General features: G+C 36.5%; 1 protein-coding gene across 2 annotated transcripts in view; it reads left to right on the top strand.

Moving 5' to 3' along the window:
- The window catches only part of PRKG1 (protein kinase cGMP-dependent 1), a 1,327,126-nt gene that overhangs the window by 463,293 nt on the left and 839,222 nt on the right, over positions 1-24,611 (top strand). For both annotated transcript variants that reach the window (XM_053583838.1, XM_053583837.1), the window contains exon 3: positions 7,899-8,012. In XM_053583838.1, coding sequence (XP_053439813.1) covers positions 7,899-8,012 — 114 coding nt within the window. The remainder of the gene's footprint in view (positions 1-7,898; positions 8,013-24,611) is intronic.

Here is a 24,611-nt window from a genome sequence, read left to right as displayed (position 1 = left end):
CAGGAGTTCAGATCCAGAGAGAAGGTGTCTGTTCAGATCTGAAAGCAGTCTTAAACTGACAACTGATAAGTCACTGACACGCTGCCATCCTTCAGTTCAAGAACAAAATTGCATCTCCCAGTGGTGCTATCCTTTTCCTTCTTATACTGGCTCAAGAAAAGCAAGTATAAATGACTAACAAGAAAGACAGGTTTGAGGGAGTTACCTAAGTTGGTAGTCTGTCCCCGTCAGTCTGATGGCTTTTCCCCTTTAGACAGCCCCATAGCACCCTTGCCAATTTCTACTTTCTTTCCCAGATGACAATACCCTCAATCTAAAATGACCCTGAAAGGAAAGTCTGAAAAATAGTATGCCTAATCCATTAAAAACGCAGATTCATAGATGAGCCTCATCTCCCAGAGGAAAATACGTACGCATTAGTGACAACACAGCTCAACCACCAGTATGGCGAATGTTCCTATTGAATTTAGCAACTATGGAAACACTTATAAGAGAATATATAACGTAAAAGCTGTGGCTTTTAACCTACAAAATCATGAAAACATAGTCAGATTAGAAGAGAAAAGAAATGACAGGACCTGTTGTCCTGAATGTTTCAACCAAGATTATTGGAACTAAGCCCAGTGATTATATTAGATTATTGGCAGCTGTTCTATTTCTGCCTACTGGTAATAAATCTCTAAATTGATTCTACTTATCATGAACATCCTTATGGCGCAAAACCACAGGTTAGTGAAAAATTCATAAAGTTAGAGAAGCCAGGAGATTCTGGATCTCTTCATAAACTCAGTTTTTCCCTTCATTTAGAGGGTCTATTGATTCTTTTAAAAAATAGATGAAGGTATATTTGTCCTATAATGGACCCCATAATGCTTAGCATCTTCCCAAGGGAATGTTTTTTGGTACCACTATACAGTGATATTAAAAAACAGGAGATGGATTGATTGCTTCTCAACATGGGAAGATTTAGGACTTATGACTCAGCCCTTCCAGATCATAAATGGACATATGGTACCTGAAGTTGAATGAAAAATATGTTCCAGTTACTGTGATATGTCTCTCAATTATTCATGGCTGTGGCAGGAATGATGAAAGTGCTAAATGAAACTATAAATAACCCTTTAAACCCCATCTTAGCCAACTGTTTCAATATCTCTCATGCAGACAACTTTGGTTATTTGGAAAAATCCAAATTTTTAATAAAATGATTTAAATGTTTTATATCCTTTTGGAGATGATAGCAAGAGGGCATGGTGAAAATAATACCAATACAGTATCACATTTAAAAGATAAAAAATAATAAAAGGAGCAGAAGCAGGATATATAGATTAACCACATTTTGGATCATTATTAATTTTACAAATTGGAGTTTTAAAAGCCTCTAGTAACTGTTGGGCTTAATAAAAATAATAGAAGAAGTCTAGAACTTTACAATGACTTTCTGCCACTTCTCAGAACCAAAATATTTGGTTTTAAATATAACACATTTGAGAATTAAAGTATTAAAATAGTCATGAAGACATGCTGGTGAATGTCTTCTGTTTCTTTATTTTTTTATTTTTTATTTATTTTTATTATTTTATTTTATTTTATTATTAAATCATAGCTGTGTACATTAATGCGATCATGGGGCACCATACACTGGTTTTACAGACCATTTGACACATTTTCATCACACTGGTTAACATAGCCTTCCTGGCATTTTCTTAGTTATTGTGTTAAGACATTTATATTCTACATTTAGTAAGTTTCACGTGTACCCTTGTAAGATGCACCGTAGGTGTAATTCCACCAATCACCTTCCCTCTGCCCATCCTCCCCCCTCCCCTCCCTAAAGTATCTCAAGAATGGAAGAAAAAGTATCCAATGTACTCAGCGCTACTATGAAACTAAGTTATAACCTGTTTCCTTAAAGACATAGAAATCACATTGATTAGAGATGACCTATGATAAATTCATCAAAATACATTTCTTTTTTTTTTCAGATTAATATGAGGGTACAAATGTTTTGGTCACATGGTTTTCCTTTTTAAGGTGAGCCCTTCACCAGGGTGTGTGCTGAATACTCCCACTTTGTACACATTAAGCGAGAACCCACCAATCACCTTCTCTACTTCCCTTCTCCTTTCTTTCCTCTCCCCTTCCTCTCACTAGACTATACTTAATGTTTTCCTTTTGTGTGGGCATGTAGTTGTTTATACATTGGTTTCATGTAAGTATTGTGTACATTGGTATTTGTTTTTCCATTCTCATGATACTTTACTAAGAAGAATGTGTTTCAACTCCATCCAGGTAAATGCAAAAGATGTAAATTCTCCATTGTTTCTTTTCTTTTCTTTCCTTTCCTTTTCTATCTTTCTTCTTTCTTTCGTCTTTTTTTTTTTTAACGGAGTTTCACTATGTCACCCTTGGTAGAGTGCCGTAGCATTGCAGGTCACAGCAACGTCAAAATCCTGGGCTTAGGCAATTCTCTTGCCTCAGCCTCCCGAGTAGCTGGGACTACAGGAGCCCACCCCCAAGGCCCCATTACAGTTTGGCTGGGGCTGGGTTTGAACCTGCCACCTTTGGTATATGGGGCCGGCGCCTACTCACTGAGCCACAGGTGGCCCAAGTTTCCATCATTTCTGTGGCTGAATAGTACTCCATGGTATACACATACCACAGTTTGGTAATCCATTCATGGGTTGATGGGCACTTGGGTTACTTCCATGACTTGGCAATTGTGAATTTGAATTGACAAAATGCATTTCTAAAATTGATAGCAAATAGTACTTATATAAAAACATTTGAACTCTTTCTAAATTTGTTGTAAACCTCTGGCAAAAGCACACTATATATTCAGCCTACCTAGCTTTATTTCTTTTGTTTTATCCCACCACCATGAAAATAAGCACACATAGGTCCACCTACTTTCTGTACAAGTGAAGTCAGTTTGAAACAAATCTCAGAGGTAGCCTCAGAGTCATAAAGAAGTCGAAACAATCCTATAAAGGAGTAAAAGACTAGAGAAGTGGCTTCATGACTTCCCCTATACTTCACAGGAAGGTGATCAGGTGAGATTAGGGGCCACTGAATGTATGCATTTTTACTGCCTTATTCTTTGCTTTCTTAAGTAAACCATACAGTCTGTACTTGGAAATCATTTATAAATGTATAAACACAACCAATTTTGCTGTAGGGCTGGTGTGTGGAGTGGTAAATGAACTTCACTAATTCCACATCAATAACTCACTTTACTGGACCCTTGGAAAATAGGGATACTTCTAAATATCTTCGCAAAACTCACAGTAATGCTGAATGTATCCCTGATTTTCTTGTTAGCATCCGGCTTGTCCTGCCTCCCTGAATTACTCACTCCTCATTCACACAATGGGTATGAGAAAGGATAAATAGTCCAATTATGACTTAGTCTAACAAGTTACAAATACTGGGTTTCTGTTCTTCATTTATGTATTTCTGCTCATTAAAATAAAGCTATTTTGCTAGATATTTATCCAGAAGAACAAAAATCATTTTACCACAAAGATATTTGCACCAGAATGTTTATTGTAGCCTAATTCATAATTAACAAGTCATGGAAGCAGCACAAATGCCCACAAACCCAGGAATGGATCAATAAATTGTGGTATTTGTATATAATGGAATACTTTTCAGCCATTAAAAAAGATGGAGACTTTACATCTTTTATGTTTACCTGGATGGAGTTGGGACGTATCCTTCTCAGTAATGTATCACAAGAATGGAAAATAAAATATCCGATGTACTCAATACTATTATAAAACCAATATATAAATACATTTTTGTAGGAATGATAAAACAAAAGGGAAGAGAGTCAGAGGGGAGAGGAGGAGAAGGGGGGGCGGTTGGTGGGATCTCACCTAATGTGTACAAAGCAAGGGTACTCTTAAAGTAACTAAGAGTAAATTATAGATGTCTTACCACACACACACACTTTTTGGAACATTCTTATCTATCATACGATATCAGATCCCTTACTTCCTTGAATGTTGTGAATATGTTGAATTTCCAGTGTTTAACTTAACCTGGAAAAGATGTTTTATATCAAAATTGCTATTTCTCAAATACCATCTGTTTAAGTATTTTTAAAAATTTTTAGTTATTCTAATTAATATGCAATACAACTTTCTGTTACCAGTACTGAATATTCAGTCCTGTACACACACACACACACACACACACACACACACGCACACACACATATATAAATAATTTATACTCACCTTATAAAAAATAAGTTAAACATGGGGAATTGAATTTAGGCAAATACAAAATAAGATCAAGAAGATAAGTTGGAAGCAGAAGTGAGTTTGCATACACGTTTTGAACTTCAGAATCTTACACAATCTGTGAGCCTTCTGGAGGTCATATGAGAATAGGAAACAACCAGCGACACGATTAATTGTCCATAACTTAAAAAAGGTCAGTGTTTGCGAACATGGTTTTCTGGGAAGGAAGTGGCAGCAGGACTGAGCATGGAGGTCATGGTGACAGAGGGACATTTACAGTTTTCTACAGGTGGATATCTGAGTTCTATAACTAATTCTGATAGGATAGGCCCACAGATTTCCTTTAAGGAACCACTGAACTGAAACAACAGTCCTGATGTTCCTGCTTGTCTGTTATTTTGGCCAGTCCTTGTTCAAGAAAGAGCAACTCCCGAACAGTCTAGCAGCCCAGCAGGATCCTTTTTTTTTTTTTTTTTCTTTGAGACAGGGTCTCCCTCTGTGATCTGGGCTAGAGTGCAGTTATGCAATCATAGCTCACTGTGGCTTTATTCTCCTAGGCTTAAGCAATTCTCCTGGCTCAGCCTCCCAAGTAGCTGAGACCATAGGAGTATATCCCCATGCCTGGCTACTTTTTAAAAAACTTTTTGTAGAGACAGGGTAGAGTTTCCTTATGTGGCACACATTGGTCTTGAACTCCTGACTTTAAGCAATCCTCCTGCCTTGGCCTCCCAAAATGCTAGCATTACAGGCCACTGCACCCAGCCACTGCACCCAGCCCCAGCAGAATTCTTAGTAGGGTTCTTACTCCCTGGGTCTCTTTCCACTGAAAACTTTTAACTATCAAACCCAAAGAGAGAATGGATTTGCACAAAATCGCGTATTTGTGAACTTTTTTTCAGTGTTGTTCACTTGCTTTTACTTCTATTGATATAATTGATGCTAGAGCTTTAGATCAAGATGGTTTTATAATGTCTTGGAAAGCTGTTAGTCTGTTATTCTTGGGAGTCCCTACCACTGGACTGTAAGTAATGGGTGATGAAAGATTATGTCAGATTTGCCTATGTTAGACAGGTACAGGCAGATAGGTAAGGGTACAGAGACATTGCATTCTTCCACGTAGATCAGTGAGATTTCTTGGCCATCTATTTTCTTCTTTGGGTCTGATAGTGCTTTGATATAAAAAGTCATCTCCTCACTTCCCCATAGAGAAAGAGTCTGAAAACAAATTCTCCATTAAAAAAAATGAGAACCTTGGTTAGTTTCTGTAGTACATGATGGAATATTGCACTTCAGTGTAATCTAGTAAGTCATACCTCTATATGAATGATGAAAAGGAATATGATAAAAAATAAACACCAGCAATGGAATCAAACATTGGGTAAGCATTTGCTATGTGCTGAACACTGTGTTAAGCATTTTACCTCACTTTTTTAAAATTTTAAATCAATATGAGGGTATAAATTTTTAGATGACATAGTTCTCACTTTCAAAGTAAAGTTCCGGTAGTAAAAGAACCCCTTACTCAGGGGGGTGTGGTAGACACTCATGCATTACCTCATTTAAATTTAACCACCCGAGGAGACAGGTGCTTCTACTGTATCCATTTTACTAAAGGAGAAACTGAGGCATAGAGAAGGTAAACAATTTGCCCACGGTCATATGGCTGATAAGGAACAAATATTAGAGAACTAGAACTCAACTTCTGGTCTAATGCCAGATAATTTTATCTTCTGCTCTATCTCTCATGTTTAGGTGGCAGGTGAAATTTCTAAAGGAATAGACTTGCCACTGAAAGGAAGCATAGAAAATTATACTGGGGGCATCTGAAGTTTATGAAAAACTGAACTTACTGGAACAGTTTTGTTCCAGGGAGGGATTTTCTTTCATACAGTCCAGAAATAAGGCTTAAGAAAGCAGGAATATTTGCGTGGCCACATGTATATGAGCAAGTATTTCCACCCCTTTTTAATTGTTGACTTTGCTCATTCAGGAATAGTTTCTTTACATACAGAGGGGGATATACATTCACATTTCTAAAGCAGTGAGTAGATTTTCTGTGGACTTCTGTTTGAATTACTACATAATTCTCTCTTAGTCATTAGTGTTTTCAGGGAAGAACAATGTCTTGAAAGGACAGATCTTGCATCACTAGAATGTGGATTAAACTTTATACTTGATTAATGTTTTATTTCAATAAGTCTTTGAAAAAATTAACACATCAAACCTAAAATTTTACAAATATTATTGCTTATATAAAACCCTCTAAAATGTTAAATATCACAGATGCACATAGATAAAGGAACAATTTTGAAGTCAATGCATGAAGGTCTGGAGTTTGGAAAATAGTGTGTGAAAGTTAATTCTTAGGCTTTTCTTCTGTAGACTGTGGATAAGTAACTTGGAGAAAAATAGAAGGAAGTGGGTAGGGCAAGACTGGATTGTGTTGCCTTTTTAGTTCTTCCTTGGCTGTGTTGGGTGATAAAATTTTTAGTCTATGTAGTTATGAGTTTTTAAAATATATATTTTTTCATTTCCTCATTGAATGGCATTTTGCTTACTTGCAGGGGACAATGTATATCCAGTGTATGGTGTTTCTTTAGATTTTTTTCCTTCTTTAGCATTTCATTTGTCAACTCCTTTGTAGAATATAGAAGCCCTAACACCTCTCTCTTTCCCCTTTTCCTTTGTAGTTTGTTTTTTCTTACAGTCAACAGTGCAGGTCTGAGAAGGAGGTAAAACTGTCTTGTACAAGTCAGATAAGATGTTTAAAAATAAAAAGATACCATGAGTTACAATGAAATGAGGCCTACGGGTTAAAGTAATTTCTCTCTTTATAATAGCTTCCTTACTTAAATGAGAATTTCTAACTGTAAAATGTTCTTGAGAAAAAGAGCCCACTTACTCAAGTTTTCTTTCAGATTCAAAATGATGTTTAAATTAGAATTACTTGTCAAACAGTCTATAAGACCAGTCTATGGTGCCCCATGATCGCATTAATGTACATAGCTATGATTTAATAATAAAAAAATAAATAAGTAAATTAGAATTACCATAGTTTACTAATATCACATTTGGAATAATGTCATATTTTGCCTGTCTCTTTTTCCTGCTGCTTCTTTGAGTCTCATCTCACATCTTATCAGTGATGAATTTAAGAAAGATGCGGTTTTCTTAACATATGTTTTGTTTCATTTCTTGCATTTCATCTTGGTGACAGCCTAAAGGTTAAAATGAGCACTAATAGGAAGACAGGCACACTTGCAACCATGACTCAAGCGTTATAAAAGCAATCCATGTAACCAGAAATATTTGTAACCTCATAAAACTTTGAAATAAAAAATAAAAAAAACAAAAAAATAAATAAATAAAAGACAGCTTTGTCTACCTGCTTTGCATTTCTGTAAATGAGCCTAGCACTCCTCATCTCATCTTGAAAATATAACAAAAGCAAAGTAACTAAGAAAATGCCAGGAGGGCTATGTCAACTAATGTGATGAAAATGTGTCAAATGGTCTATGAACCAAGTGTATGGTGCCCCATGATCATATTGATGTACACAGCTATGATTTAATAAATAAATAAATAAATAAATAAATAAAATGGAAGCATGACATAGAATTGAGATGACATGTTTTCTCTCCTTCTTTTTAGATGGGAAGGTTGAAGTTACTAAAGAAGGTGTTAAGTTGTGCACCATGGGCCCAGGAAAAGTGTTTGGGGAGTTGGCTATTCTTTACAACTGTACCCGGACAGCGACCGTCAAGAGTAAGACTGTTTTCATATTTTTCAAGTACTTTCAATGTATTTTTTCCCTGTGCCTTTGAAAAGTTGATTAAAATGCTTATGGATTGTATCTTTATAATTCTATGAATTCATTTTTTATTTTTTGTTTTGCAATGTAGTTGATGTATTTGTTTTACTACTAAAGGAGGATTGTTAGTAATCAATTCTATATAACTTATATTTTATGGTTGACTTACGAAAATTACCCTTTTCATTAAGAATTCTCATGAGGATTTTAAAAATGATATAATTTTATAAATTAGAATTAACCAGGAAAAACCTTGTTCTTTTTATGCCTTTATAGCCTCGGATCATATTTAAGAATTTTTTACATGTCTGTCTATTTTGGGTCACATTTTCTGCATAAATCCCACTTGTTTATTCAGTAGTTTAAAAAAACCAAGAAGAGAAATGTCCTTCATCTCATTCAAACAACACCAAGTAGGATATATCCTGAATTCTAAAACTGTGCCTGAGTATATTTTTGCCTTCAGCTGTTCATCAAGCTGAATATTATAGCATTTTTCTTTTTTACTGATTGAGCTTATTTTAAATCAGGGCAATAAAGCTGCTTGTTTCCCTAATTTTACATGTATGTGTATATATGATTTGTCTAACAACTTTTGTTCCTTAGTAGAAGCAGCTGCAATAGTTTGAGGGCAAAAGTTTTGAATTTTTTTTGTCTCCTTCTTCCTGAGTGAGGATAACGACTCTGTAACAAACAGAGCTGAATTTTTCACATGTTTGAAAAGTGTCTCTGACCCATGATCCTGTGGCTGATTTCAATCACAAATTACTTTGATTATGTTTTGTCACTTAAAAATATACTGTTGGCAAAATGACAAGTAAATTGTTAATAGTTTAATCTGGATGTCATTGACTACATTGTATACTAGGGTTTTTTTGTTTTTGTTTTTGTTTTTGTCTCAGAAATGCAGCCTAGGACTGATGATAGGATGTTGAAACTGGATTTTAAAGAACTTAAGATTGAATGGCCAGCTTGGTCCCAGAAATTGTATCATTAGTGAATCACCTTTTCATTTATTGAAATCACTCCGACATCAATAGCAGTTGGGGCCCTTTGAAGATGAGTCCTTCTTTCTTGGCATTTGGTTTTTGATGTCTGAAAGCACAGGACTCTTGATTGATGGGCACTGCCCTGTTTTTATTTCATGTGATCATTTAGTTACATGACTCAAAGAATAATGAAGCCTACTAAACCGTAACAGAATCAGCCACAACTTTAACGCACTGAAAAAAGACCTTTACTAGAAAAAAGAATAGTCTTAACTCTATTAAATGAAACAGATTTTACTATCATGCTTCATTCTCATGAGAAATGTATTTCTTTTAGGGCAAAAAGAACCAAAATAGCACATTTTGATTAAAACAGGATTTCTCAGAATTATGAACAGTATTTTTTATTTTAAATATTTAAAAATTAAAAATATTGTAGACTTGTATACTGTTCATTTAATCTAATTGAAACTACAAAATTTCCAAAGGCCAACAGTGGGTAATAACATGGTACTTACTCATACGAAATAGGGAATTTTTGTTAAAGAAATATTTTAAATAATCCAAACAGTCTGCTTAAATGAATGTTACAGCACAGATTTTCATAAAATGATGTCTTTTGCTTCATCAAGATCAATTTTCTGACTATATGGTTTCGATAAAATGGTGTTTATCTGTACTAACATCCTATTGTATTTACATTTGGCTAATTTACATAGATGCTATCAATCTGATTTAGCTGGAAAAAAACTAAGTGTTGGGTGCAAATTATAAATCCTAACTATTTTGCAGTCAGAAAGGAAATGAGTGATGGGGCGTGGTCTTTTTTAACATGGACTCAGAGAAATCTGGAGTGCGTCCGTGTGCATGTGTGTATTTGTGTGTGTTTTCACACTTGAGATATAGAGGTTGTACTGAAGAAAGAGCCTGGGGTTAACATTGTGAAAACGCACGTAGATGGCAGAGGCACAGAGGTTTTGTGCATGAGTAAGGAATTATACCTGAACAACCATTACTTCTGAATGTTGCATAAGAACCGTAAATCATGAATGATGATTGCTGTTCGGTACTTTTCTGTCCTGTCCTCTCCAGTATCTAGGGAGATTGTACCTGTGACTGTAGGACTCAAGTGCCATTTTTTATTTGTTTAAATGAAACCTTCAGGCTGAACACTTTATAATTCTGATTAGATTCCGTTGTAGATGCTACTTTTATAAAGTGACTACAGAATATGATCCCCAAAGCTGCCTTATTCTTTACATGTGACCTGAAAAGCGTCTTTAAACTTAATTGGCTTTGTAGGTTCGATCACTTCTCGGTATTGAAGATTGTGTGAACTCATCCATTTCTTCTTAACCATCATCTCGTCAGTGATTTTTCCACTTGGGTGGAACAGTCTAAATCTGAGGAGAATATCCCGCCTACTCTATAGCTTGTTTGTGATTGCTGGTTTTCTTTTTTACTTATCTGGGCTTGCTATCCGTTTAATCCCAATATCTCTCACTTTTTTTCATGATTGAAAGGAGTGATGATCCTTTGCTCTTTCTTTTCCCCAGCATGATTTTGGAGATTGTAATGGATTTTTAATCTCACTGTAGTAACTAAATCATGGTAGCATTTAAGAGTTCTTCAATGTCCAATGAGTTATTTCTTATTCAAGAGAGCACTTTTTGAAATTCCACTGGGCCAGGACTAAATAAATACGTGTCAGTGACTTCCCCAGCTAATGAATGTGATCATAACACCTGTGGGTTTTTTTTTAAACTTAGGTTTTCAAAAAACAGTTTTCTTATGAAAACTCTAGTTGACATATTCTATATAATGTGATGATAAACTTATTCACAGTGATCTATCTGACAGATGCACCATGGTAGTTTGCTGCAAGCTCTCTGTTTTTCATCTGGGAAAAATCGATTTGGATTCTTCTGAACATAGATAAATGTATGGCACGGGCTATTATGAGAGCACTAGGAGGAAGATCTGAGAGCACCAGGAAAAATCATTTTTAAAAATCAAAATGGTAGGCGCATGGAAAGAAAACCTCCTGGTATGATTCAGAAGATCTATATCCCTAATCTACTCCTGTCTTATAAAATGATACCGTTGATTTTTCCCCAGAGGAAGAAGAGTGTAAAAATATACAAAATTAACATTATATTAGAAACAAAATTCTAAAAGTTGTTTTGAAGTGATTCAAGGCTTACATAGTCTGAAGGTTTCTTTTTATTAACTATGATATAAAAATGGTGAGTTCGTATGCATACAAATGGTGAACACTCCAGAAGGCGTGACTGGCGGGCGGGGGTGAGCCAGCGGGGAGTCAGTCGTTACACTTGATTCCCATAGAACCAATTAATGTTTCTAGTATTGTTTGAATTGTTCATAATTTTTTTCTAAACATTTCGGCATTACACAGTAAAAAGGGTTTTACCATCCATTTGTAAACCCCACAAGGGGCAGGGATTCCTCCCATGTCTGTTGAATACCCCTTACTTACCGGTTCCTGCCCCTGGAAGCAGGTTATTATCATGTTTTCCTGGTGTCATTCCTGGTTGTGATTTCACTTTTACTATTCTCACAGCCAAAAGGAATACCAATTTGCACTTACCCTGGGCCTTTTTCTATTCCCAAGGTTCTTCAGAATAGCCAACAGTGGAAACGTTGAAGTTGCTGGAAATGAAAAAATAGAGAGGAAGAGATTCTTATTTCTTTTCAATGAGAGAAGGATTCAGTGACCACGGGGGCATTTTTGCCTATAAACATTTAATTGAAGCCCTGTTCCTCTTAGGTTGGATTTTCTCACAATACTACCAAACCTCTAGTACTCTATGTATTACTCAAATGGCCTCATGTAAATATACTCCAATTAAACCCCCCGAATAACAGAGCGCTTTGTAGGAAAACATCTTGAAGCCAGATTTAGATGATCATCAGAGAAAGGTACCTGCAAGTTTGTCCGTGGTGGGCACAGTGGATATTTTTTGAAGTTACTTGAATGAAATAACTGAGAAATTATGTCTCCTTAGATTGTTAATAAAAAGTATTTAAAAATTCCTCTTTATTAAAATTGTTTAGTACTAACACAAAAGAGCCTAAACAGCCTCCAAGAAATCTGACAAATTTATGACTTTATTTTTTTAATGTCTTTTTTTTTTTTTTTATTAAATCATAGCTGTGTACATTAATGCAATCATGGGGCACCATACACTGGTTTTATAGACCGTTTGACACATTTTCATCACACTGGTTAACATAGCCTTCCTGGCAATTTCTTAGTTATTGTGTTAAGACATTTACATTCTATATTTACTAAGTTTCACATGTACCCTTGTAAGATGCACCGCAGGTATAATTCCACCAATCGCCCTCCCTCTGCCCACCTCCCACCTCCCTCCCCTCCCTCTCACCCTTCCCCATATTCTTAGGTTGTAACTGGGTTATAGCTTTCATGTGAAAGCCATAAATTAGTTTCATAGTAGGGCTGAGTACATTGGATACTTTTTCTTCCATTCTTGAGATACTTTACTAAGAAGAATATGTTCCAGCTCCATCCATGTAAACATGAAAGAGGTAAAGTCTCTATCTTTCTTTAAGGCTGCATAATATTCCATGGTGTACATATACCACAATTTATTAATCCATTCGTGGATCGATGGGCACTTGGGCTTTTTCCATGACATAGCAATTATGAATTGGGCTGCAATAAACATTCTGGTACAAATATCTTTGTTATGATGTGATTTTTGGTCTTCTGGGTATATGCCTAGTAGAGGAATTATAGGATTGAATGGCAGATCTATTTTTAGGTCTCTAAGTGTTCTCCAAACATTTTTCCAAAAGCAATGTATTAATTTGCATTCCCACCTGCAGTGTAGAAGTGTTTCCTTTTCTCCACATCCATGCCAACATTTCTGGTCTTGGGATTTTGTGATATGGGCTAATCTTACTGGAGTTAGATGATATCTCAGAGTAGTTTTGATTTGCATTTCTCTGATGATTAAAGATAATGAGCATTTTTTCATATGTCTGTAGGCCGCGTGCACCTGTCTTCTTCAGAGAAGTTTCTCTTCAAGTCCCTTGCCCAGCCTGCGATGGGATCACTTGTTCTTTTCTTGCTTATTTGTTTGAGTTCTCTATGGATTCTCTATTTGAGTTCTCAGAGACATAACCTGCAAATATCGTCTGCCATTCTGATGGCTGTTTGCTTGCTTTACTTACTGTTTTCTTGGCTGTGCAGAAGGTTTTTAGTTTGATCAGGTCCCAGTAGTGTATTTTTGAAGCTGCGTCAAATGCCCGGGGGGTCCGCCTCATAAAATACTCGCCCAGACCTATTTCTTCAGGGGTTTTCCCTGCACTCTCCTCTAGTATGTTTATAGTTTCATGTCTTAAGTTTAAATCTTTAATCCAATGAGAGTCTATCTTAGTTAATGGTAAAAGGTGTGGGTCCAGTTTCAGTCTTCTGCAGGTTGCTAGCCAGTTCACCCAGCACCATTTGTTAAATAGGGAATCTTTTCCCCACTGAATGTTTTTAATTGACTTGTCAAAGATCAAATAACAGTAAGTAGCTGGATTCATCTCTTGGTTCTCTATTCTGTTCCAGACATCTATTTCTCTGTTTTTGTGCCAGTACCAGGCTGTTTTGATCACTATCGATTTATAGTATAGTCTGAGGTCTGGTAGTGTGATTCCTCCTGCTTTGTTTTTATTTCTGAGTAATGTCTTGGCTATTCGAGATTTTTTTCTGATTCCATATAAAATGAAGTATTATTTTTTCAAGATCTTTAAAGTATGACAGTGGAGCTTTAATAGGGATTGCATTAAAATTGTATATTGCTTTGGGTAGTATGGACATTTTAACAATGTTGATTCTTCCCAGCCATGAGCATGTATGTTTTTCCATTTGTTAACATTTTCAGCTATTTCTTTTCTTAGAGTTTCATAGTTCTCTTTATAGAGATCTTTCACGTCCTTTGTTAGATAAACTAAATATTTCATCTTCTTTGGCACTACTGTGAATGGAATAGAGTCCTTAACTGTTTTTTCAGCTGGACTGTTGTTGGTATATATAAAGGCTACCAATTCATGAATGTTGATTTTTGTAACCTGAGATGCTGATGTATTCCTTGTTCCCTTCTAAGAATTTTGTAGTAGAATCTCTGGTGTTTTCTAGATATACAATCATATCATCTGTGAAGAGTGAAAGTTTGATCTCTTCTGATCCTATGTGGATACCCTTGATCACCTTTTCTTCCCTAATTGCGGTGGCTAAAACTTCCATTATAATGTTAAAGAGCAGTGGAGACAATGGGCAGTCTTGTCTGGTTCCTGATCTGAGTGGAAATGATTCCAATTTAACCCCATTCAATATGATATTGGCTGTGGGTTTGCTGTAGGTGGCCTCTATCAGTTTAAGAAATGTCCCTTCTATACCAATTTTCTTAAGTGTTCTGATCAGGAAGGGATGCCTTCATGATCAAATTTATGACTTTAATAATATCTGGTAAAAAACATTTTTCTGCCTTAGTTGGAATACTTACAAAGTTAAGCTTTCCTAGGATATTAGCAAGAGGGAAGTTGGATAATTAAGATATTTTACTAAGTGTCATAGACCATTTTTTTGAGACAGTCTCAAGCTCTTGCCCTGGGTAGAGTGTCGTGGTGTCATAGCTCACAGCAACCTCCAACTTGGGCTCAAGTGATCCTCTTGCCTCAGTTTTTCCATTTTTATTACAGATGGGGTTTTGTTTTTGCTCAGGCTGGTCACAAACTCATAAGCTCAAGCTATCCACCTGCCTCAGCCTCCCAGAGTGCTAAGATTACAGGCGTGAGCCACCATGCCCAGCAATTTGTTATAGACTTTTTAAGAATGAAGTTTAAAGGTCTAGAGTTTTCTGTTTATTTTTGTTTTAAAAATAAATTTGAGAGTATGTAGTGAAATGGCTTGTTCATTTCCTTGTAGTTCTTTTTCAAGCATTATATTATTCTCCTTGGGTCAGAAAATTCTGCTGAAAAACCTAAAATGGATGGGTAGGAAAAAATGAATAAAGAGATTTCACTGAAGATTTTTGCTGATACCCCCCCCATTAGATAGATGTAATACCTATATCTAATACCATGTGTGTACACACCATACATGCATACCATGCTTTTTATTGGTGAATGAAGAATAAGACATGAATACAAATTTTTATTGTTAATGAAAAGGACTCACAGATGAAGCTCTTGTAGTAGGTACAAACTGATATATCATTATAGGGCTCCGTACAATATCATATTCATGATAAAGACTCATTTACCTGTGGAAATTAAGCAACACTGTCTGCCAGAACAAACCATTGCCAGGATTCAGATATTATCACCCAGGCTTTTAATGATAAGTACCATATACTGTTGTGCTCACTGTGCCACTGCAAAAAAGCAGAAAAGATAATTGCATCAATGATACATTCTCTGTTCTGCCTTTGAGAGGTAAATTAAAAGGATGCATGTTTTTCTTTCTCCCAGTCCATTGCATGCTTTCTTACCAAGAATTCTGAACAACAACAACAACAAAAATAGAATATGCAAAATAAATTTAGGCTGATGATGGCTAGACTAGAAACAACTCTGATTACAGAATGAAAGTTCAATGACTTCCCAAGAATTTTAGCATCCCAGACAATGAAGCAAGTGTAGTGTATTTTGACAGCATCTTTGGGAAGTAGGTATGCCTGTTTAGTGGGTTAATTAGACAGTATTTTTCTTAGTAAAATTTTCATCACATTTGTCCATTAAAGAATGCTGTGAAATTAGTATCATAAATCCAATTATGTAATCCCTGAGAAATAAATTCCTTTAATAGAGGAATCAATTCACTAGGAGCCAATGATGCCATGTGACAAACCAACATGAACAAATGGAAATACAAAAGCTATTCTTTAATCTCATGCCTTTATTATTTAAGTAGATTAAAGGTAAATTTCAGAGACAAGGAAAATAATTATTAAGCTACATTTTTTTTTCTTTTACAGATTAAGAAGTTTTTTTTTTTTTTGGCTTGATGAAAACTGTTACAATCAGAATTTATTTATGACTTACATTTAACCACTTTCAAAACGATGAAGTTGATTTCTATATTGATAGGCCTAGTAGACGTCATATATTCACAGTACTTCTTGGGCAAAAGTCACCTCCCTTAATCAAAGGAAGGCAATAAATTTAATTCCTTCTTACGGTTAGATAATCACTTTCCCCTCCTTCCTGTAATGACTAAATTATTGAGTACTTTGAATGTTCCCTATCTCTAGAGAATAGTCAGGCTTTAACTGATTGGGTGTTGTTATTTTTTAAGGATCACAAGTAACTGAATAGTAAATTTAAACAAGAGGCAAATGGTTTTTTTCTTTTTTTTTTTTAGCAGCTTTTTAAAATCCTGTAGAAGTAGCAGTTTTCCCACAAAGACCTGCCTAGTAAGAAACTCCTACACAATGTAAAGCTTGAGTCAGTTTTTGGTACAATGAATCTTCATTCATTCACTTAATAATTTGTTAAGAGTCATTTTTAGTGTTTATTCGGTTGATTTGAAGAAGAAAAAGGAAAGTAGTAATGTAAGTCAATACTGTATTTTCTGGAATTACTATTTTTTTTTTTCATGGAAACTTCCCTGCCCATGGCTTGTGATGAATCCCTAATGAATGCTTCCATAGTAATAATAATAATACTAAGAACAGATAATATTTAAAGGCTATGAGTGACGCACTAAGCTCAGTGCTTTGGGTATGGGTGATGGTAAACCCCTATTTTATTGCTGTACCAACTAAGACCTAGAGCAGGTAGGTGACTAGTCCCACTCCACATAGCTAGTTGGGGGAGGGGCATACGACTGACACTACTTTGGCATACTACTGTTTCACAAACTTTTAAATTTTGTCTGCAGTGATTCATTGTGCTTTTAAGCACAAGTGCATCCAAGCTCTCTACTTGCACAAAAAGTTACACAGCATGTTACAATCTTTACAGATTTTTAAATCTTACCACATGGACCCACATCTGTTACAAAAGGATAAATTGTATAACATAATGACAAAAGGGTGGTAAGTTTAAAGGGTTACAGATGCATATTGAGCAAACAGAACCAATTGCAGGATCTAGCTTTTGCAATGCTTTGGAACTCCTCTGAGTGTTTCATGCAATACTTAATGGTTTGACATCTGAGACTTTCCTAAGTAACTACCTATTTCTTTCATAAAGTATATTAGTCAATACATTTTTTTAAAGTAGAAATTATGAAAATTTAAACAGCAGTTCAAAAGCAATGAATGAACACCAGGGAAGGAATTCTTAGTTATTGTGCAACAAAGTAAAAGGATAGCCTGTGGCTCAAAGGAGTAGGGCGCCGGCCCCATATGCGGGAGGTGTTGGGTTCAAACCCAACCCCAGCCAAAAAAAAAAAAAAAAAAAAACTGAAAAAAAAGAACAGGTTAAATCATCACAAATGTATTTGGCTTTTTTTCTCCTTCAGTTTCCTCTGACTACTCAGGAAATAGAACATCAGCACTCCATTGGTGACTATAAGAAGCCCACCCTTCTTATGGGTGTCCTTTGTGGGCTGAATCAATTTCTAAGTTATCATGGTAGCAATACTTTATCCTTTACAACTTGCCATTCCATGCATTTATAATGTAATCCTCAAACTATCTCAATCCAGTAGACGGGAGAGGTTGCCCCTGATTTTCCAGGTTAGAAGATGCATGCCAAGACCCTGGAATGCGCTTAGTGTAGCTCACCAACCAAGTCCCCAAGGCAAATGTGGGTCTTACAAACATCCCTCATCTTCTCCCCCCAGGTGTGTGGGCTCCTAAGTAAGTTTGTGAATGTGCCTACTACCTACACCTACAGTGCGAACTCTTGATAAAGGACCTTCAAATATGCATCACAATCTTTCTCAAAGTAGAGTCTCTGGACAGGAGTATCAGCGTCAGCTGGAAACCTGCTAGAAATACGAAATTGCTGGTATCCTTGATGTGCTGAATCGGAAACTTCCGTGCTGGGTCACACAATCTGTGCGTAACAAGCCTCGCAGAGGATGCAACTGAAGTCTGAGGCCCACTCATCTGCACCCTGCAGGTGCTTGCTTAATTGGTGTTAATTTACACAGATGCACACTCTCACATGCATCAAATTATCTACATTGAAGTATTTAATAGAAAATTAGATTGTGTAATAAGTAGTCACTGTCATTGTTAGTGTCATTCTAGTTTTTTTTCCTTACAGTTTTGTTGCCGTTGATCAGAGATGAATAAGACAAATTGCATTTTATTTTAAGGAGACATAGCCTTGTTAGAAGAGTGCCTGCATGGTGGAGATTATTAGCATATTCTTTTGAAGAATAGTAAGAAGTAGAAATAAAAGAAGAACAGATTGAGAGGCAAGGAAAAATTAAAAAATCATGGGCTGCGAGGCCATGTTGTTAACAAATATCACTTTTAGATATATTGAACTTGATGGCTAGGATGCTGGTAGAAAAATAGAACAAAGAAAAGGTTCCGTTTGATTTTTTGTTGTTGTTTTCCTTATGGTTATGAGTGTAGTTTCGATCAGGTCAAAATGATGGTGGATAGGCATTCTTAAGAACACAACTGAGTTGATGATTTCTTGATAGCTGAAATGTTTCTCACTGATAGGTTAAATCCAATCCATTGGACCCACAGTGAAAAAGGTCCTTTTTTGTTTCTAAAAGTGTTCATTGACTTAATACATAGTGAGGACCCAGCTAGTCCTAGATGAATTGCATATCTCTTAGTTTCTGATAATTATATCACAGTCATCTAGAAAGAAACGAGGAGTTCCTAGGAACTGAGCTCTGTAGAGATCTGAGGCCTGGAGCCAGCCAATTTCTGTAGCAACCCCGAAGAACTAAGTTTCCACTGCGAAGGTGACAGCAGATCCGAGAAGGTGACTATTAGCTTTTTGGAAAATCAGGGAGGAGAATCCAGAATAGCTAACATTTTTCAGTAAAGCTAAACATTCTCGACTTCTCTAAAGGGCAGCCTGCCTCCCTAATAAGCACGTTCTTTATTCCCTCATAATACCTCCCACTTCTAGTAGAGCAACTTTTTTTTTTTTGTTTTGGCCGGGTTTGGCCGGGTTTGGCTGGGTTTGAACCCGCAACCTCCGGCATATGGGGCCAGTGCCCTACTCCTTTGAGCCACAGGTGCTGCCCAGTAGAGCAACTTTTATTGACCAGAAAGTATGGTTGTTTGTAGCTGTCTGAGCAGGATCCAGCAGCATTGTTTAAACTAACGTCCTAACTAAATTCTTTTTCACTGTTGTTTTATTTTTAAAGTAAAAATCTCAAGGAGTGCTTCAGCATAGGAAGCTTGTAAGAACAGCCTTTTCTGGTTAAAAAGTTGGAGGAAGCCTCAGGCAAAATAACTTGAAAACCACTGTTCTAAATGAATAAAGGTGATTTTTGAGTATCTACGTGATGGTAAATCTTTATCAACTATTTATTGCATCTGTGACGCTCGGCTGTGTGTAGTATCTGTAACCTTCACACTAGTCCTCTACTTTAGCAATTAATAATGCAATAGCACAGGCAAGGCAAGTGAGTTTGGGAGGGCTTCAGAAACTTCCTGAAGGTCACACACCTGGATTTCTAAACTCTATCACTCTCCTAGATGCTCACTGGTAAAACATGGAACTACATCTTCTCAAACATTGTGTCTGGCAGTTGATGGATGAAGACTGAAGGTCAGATCTGTGCTTTCATTTATCAAGAATCTCTTAGACTCATACCAAATTCTCGTGAGGCACTGCCAAACACAATGGGGGGCATCAACAGGAGAGAGGCCATAGCTCTGCAATTAAAGTATTTATACTGTAGTTGGAAAGAAAGGATAGATCAAAGGGTTACATGTGTCAAGAACACAAGACCCTGGAAATTTCCAAGCGACTAGAGAAACAGAGGAAATTTGAAGGAGAAAGAAATCATTCTGGACTAGCCTGGATGGTTTTATGGAGGATATAGACGTTGACCTGTGCCAGCATGAAAGAGTAAAATAGTTCAGAGCACAGGCTCTAGAAACATGTTACCTGGGTTCCTGTCCTCTGGAATTCCTAGTGTGTGCTCCTGGGAAAATAGATGCACGTTCTTGGACCTCAGCCTTCTTAATTTTGAAAAGGTGAGGACCTGCCAGATGATTGTGGTGGGGATGACATGAGGGCAGGGCGTATGAAGGGCGCAGTGCAGAAACTGGGGTGTAACGCATTCAGTCAACGCTGTTCTGTTAGCGTTATTACCCTCACAACCGATTTTATAAAAACGAGAGAATTCTGAAGGGAGTTGGAACATTCATTATCTGCAGAACCTGAGGAACACACAGCTCGTTTGGAGGCCACAGGTGATGAAGGAAAATAAAGAAAAGGGTCATGTTCCAAAGACTGAGGTCCCTGGAAGGATCCCCCACTGGCCCTTGGGTGCTTCTCCTTTTATCACAGCCGTTACCCAGCAAAGTGCTTTGAAAAAACTTGTAGAAGAAAAACTAATATCAAAATCAAACTGCAGGTATGAATATAGGGGACAGAGATTAAATTACACAGGCTGGGGATCGAATGTCGTACTTCTGCTTGGAGGTTTGACTTTGGTCTGTGGACACACCTGGTCTGATGGCTGTGTTGTCATTACTTTCCCTCCAGGCAGGTTTCTTGGGACTTTATATATGTTTTTGGTTTGTGTGCACACCCCTGAGAATGTGCCAAGAACACGAGACTTTGGACAAAGTAAGAATATGTGACTACGGGGCATTCCTTTAAAATGTGAATTATTTTTAAAAGTAATATTTCAGACAAATGACACCTACAGATTTTATCTTAAGGTGCTGCCTGGAAATTCTAGAATTTGTGATGTCTAATTTGGTCTCCAGTTAGACACAGATCTCCAGTTTGTGATCTCTAATTTTGTCTCCTGTAGTTGCCTTAGAAAATAAACTTAATTTTCTATATTCACCACATTCTTTCTGGGTAAAGGTGCTGATGATATGGCCCTAATTTTCACAAGAGTACAAAAACTGTCTCCCCAATAGGTTCAAGGTCCTTATCATTTGACCAATCCTTTGGCCTTTTATATGTATTTGAAATTCAGCAATTCCCAGTTTTCCTAAAATTATTACTCAAGTTCTTCCAATTATACATATTCATTGCCTTTCATTGTCATTTAATACTGTGAAACAAAAATCTAGCAATTTATTTATTTATTTTGAGACAGAGTCTCACTAGTCACCCTTGGCAGAGTGCTGTAGCATCACAGCTCACAGCAACCTCCAACTGTTGGGCTTAAGTGATTCTCTTGCCCCACCCTCCCAAGTAGCTGGGACTACAGGCGCCCTCCACAATGCCTGGTCATTTTCTTGTTGCAGTTGTCATTGTTGTTTAGTTGGCCTGGATTGGGCTCGAACCCACCATGTTCTGTGCATGTGGCTGGTGCCATAATTTCTGTGCTGCAGGCATCGAGCCAAAAATCTAGCAATTTAAATGGAATTTGTCACTAACACATGGACAACAAAAGTCATCCACGAAACTAAAGTATAACATGAAATGGAGTGTGATACTGAACAAATAGATGGATTCTACTCAATGTGAAATGGCTCAATCTTTGTGCAGCCCCAGAGGTAATAATCAAGATTTTAATAGTAGAGCTTCTGAAATGCTAAACGTCTTCTGAAACTCAAAGTTGGAAGAGGCCTTAGGTATCAAAACTTGACCCCCTTTGTCTATTGCTTTAAGACTAATAAAAAATGCTCTGGATGTTTAGGGACACTATTTAAATACAGCAAGATACTTAAAGAGTTTTAGATTGAAAAAGAGAAATAGTAAATGAAAGATGCCGTATCCTACTCATTCTGTGAATCTCTACTTGTGTTTTATATTTCTCATTCAGAACAGCTTAGACGAAAGACAACAGTAAACATTATAAAAGCAACTGGAATGTTTTTCTATATTAACTTTTCCACTGATACTTATTTGAATTCAGCTTAAAAAGTTTTCATCATATTTGATCATAAAAGCAATGAGTTTATAAAATATATGCATACAAAGATTTTAAAAATCAGTTATAACCCAACTACCAAGAAAGAATACTTTCAACATTTTGAACTTCATTCTTTTCCTGAACATAAAAGGTAAGATTATTCTGCTCTGCTTCTAATGCTCATGTTCAGTGCTGAACATTAATCATGTGTTTATAGTTGGTATGGGCTTTTTTTTCTTCTTAAGGTTTTATTTTAGGTCAAGGTGGCTGGATTTTGTTTTCATGAACTTCTCACTTATACCGTAATATGTGCCCTTTCTACAACTCCTTGTTTTCTAATATTTTTATGTTTATTTTGCTATTAAAATTTTTGTTCTGTTCTTGATTTGCATAGTCTCATTGGTCCATGCAACATAGTCACTTGAACTAGAATATTAATACTTTGTATTCATGTTACATGAATACTTTGAATCGGAAGCTGTTACGCGTGCCCTTTGTTAGCAGGGCTGATTAAATAGTAGCCATGAGAGAACTGGTGTCTTTCTCAAGATACGTCCACAGTCATGCTTATCTAGGGGTTGACTTGGTGCACCTTCTGCACATTTGCATTTTAGGTGTCGCCCCATTTTTGTGATGGCAGGCCAACATTTTGTTTAGGACTTAGATGTTTCACTCCGTGGAGTCATTACTAGCTTAAAATTTATGGAATGATTATGTTGATTGATTTTAATTGCTCAGCAGAATCATTTCGAAAAGAATTTAAATGTTGGCAAGCTTGATTTATGTACAACCACCTCATTAACACCTCAGAATATTAGTGGAAATAGGCACTAGATTTCTCTTCCAGATGAGCTCTTAAGACATATAAATTCATGGCATTTGGGTGAGCAGATTGGCACTGCTTCTTCCATAAGCTGATATCAATTGTTATTAATGTTTGAGAAAGCGTGGTAAGCTACCCAGGAAGGTTTTCAAATTTTAAAATGATCTTCATAAACTGATATCTGCACTATAGACAAGATACCTCCTGATCTAAGCTCTTCTCCAAAGCTTGTCTTATTAAGTAAGCTATTTTGTAACCATTTAGAATAATCCTATGATGCCTTTTACCATAGGAAGTTTACATCAATTTAAATCCTTCATATTTGACTTACAACTTGAGCTTGTAATTTAAAATTGGCCCTTAGTATGTTCTCCATAGCTTTTTCAGAGTTCTTCAAGTATCATTGAAGTAGAATGAGAGTATTGTAGCTAAGATCACCTCACTGGGACTTAAAAGAAAAGCATAAAAGGTTGGCCAGATGACTAAAGAGGTTGGCCGAGAGTCCTCATGGAGGTGCTGTGAACTTTGATTTTGGTAGCGTGGTATTTAGAACCTCATAAAACACATTTTATTTCTCACAATAGATCATTCAGAGCATAGAGATTATTGACAGGAAGGTATTGGAGGATGATGATAATATGGGAAGATTTGTAAATAGTGTTCTTGGCCTTACAATGTTTTAATTAAGTGTGGTCGTAAAGTCCAGTGGACAGTCAAAAAGGAGATAGGAAAGTTAGTAAAGATAGTGAAGAAAAGATTTCAGAAGACATATTAATATTAAAGAAAATAAACATTAAAGCAAATTTAGCTAGGTGATGTAGTTTGGATACAAGTCCCCGCCAAGTCCCATGTTGACATTCCCTCCGCAGTGTTGGAGGTGAGGCAAAGTGGGAGGCCTTTCAGTCTTGGGGTTAGATCCTCAAGAATGGCTTTGTGTCCTGCAACAAAAATGACTGAGCTCTTACTTTATAAATTCACAAGTGCTGGTTATTTAAAAGATCGTGGTACCACTTCCTCTCTCTCTTGCTCCTCCTCTCACCATGCCTGGTCCCCTTCACCTCCCCCTTGATTGGAAGCCTCCCAAAGCCCTCACCAGAAGCAGATGCTGGGGCCACTCTTGCACAGTCTGCAGAACTCCGAGACAGATAAAACTTAAATTACTCAGTTTCAGGTATTTCCTCTATTGCAGTGCAAAATGGACTAACACACTAGGTATAGGAGGAACTGGAAAATAGAGGGGAAGGCCGAGATGGTACCAAAGTATTTGGGTGCATTTATAAATCAATCAAGATAAAAACCATACATGTGATGTCTGACGTATATGGCATTTGATGAAATTCATATGTAATAGGATTGATCTGGCTTTTGAATAAAGTCAATTTGACAAACAGGAAATGTTATGGAGAAAAAGAAAAATGAAGAAACCTTGAATATTCGTATAGCCTAAAGTTGGTTTATTGTTGATACTCTTTGGTTCAGAGAATAAGTTATTTTCATGTATACTGCCTAGAAAATTTCTTGTTAACTATGGCCTTATTTGAAATTTTAAATCCCAAGTAACTCATTATAGGGATAATTCCATCAGCACTTATTTTATTCCTCTTATAAGGAACCTCGGTAGCTTTGGAACTCACTAATAATTTTGAAAAAGGCTCATATTTCTCTGTTAGTTCTAGTCTTTTCTCCTCAGCTTTTCCAATGCCTCCTTAAAGTGTTAATGTACTTCATTAATTAT

The sequence above is a fragment of the Nycticebus coucang genome, chromosome 3 (assembly GCF_027406575.1).
Source record: "Nycticebus coucang isolate mNycCou1 chromosome 3, mNycCou1.pri, whole genome shotgun sequence".
NCBI classification, from domain to species: Eukaryota; Metazoa; Chordata; class Mammalia; order Primates; family Lorisidae; genus Nycticebus; species Nycticebus coucang.
The sequence above is the reverse complement of the archived record's forward strand: the minus strand, read 5'-3'. Positions and strand labels throughout refer to the sequence as shown.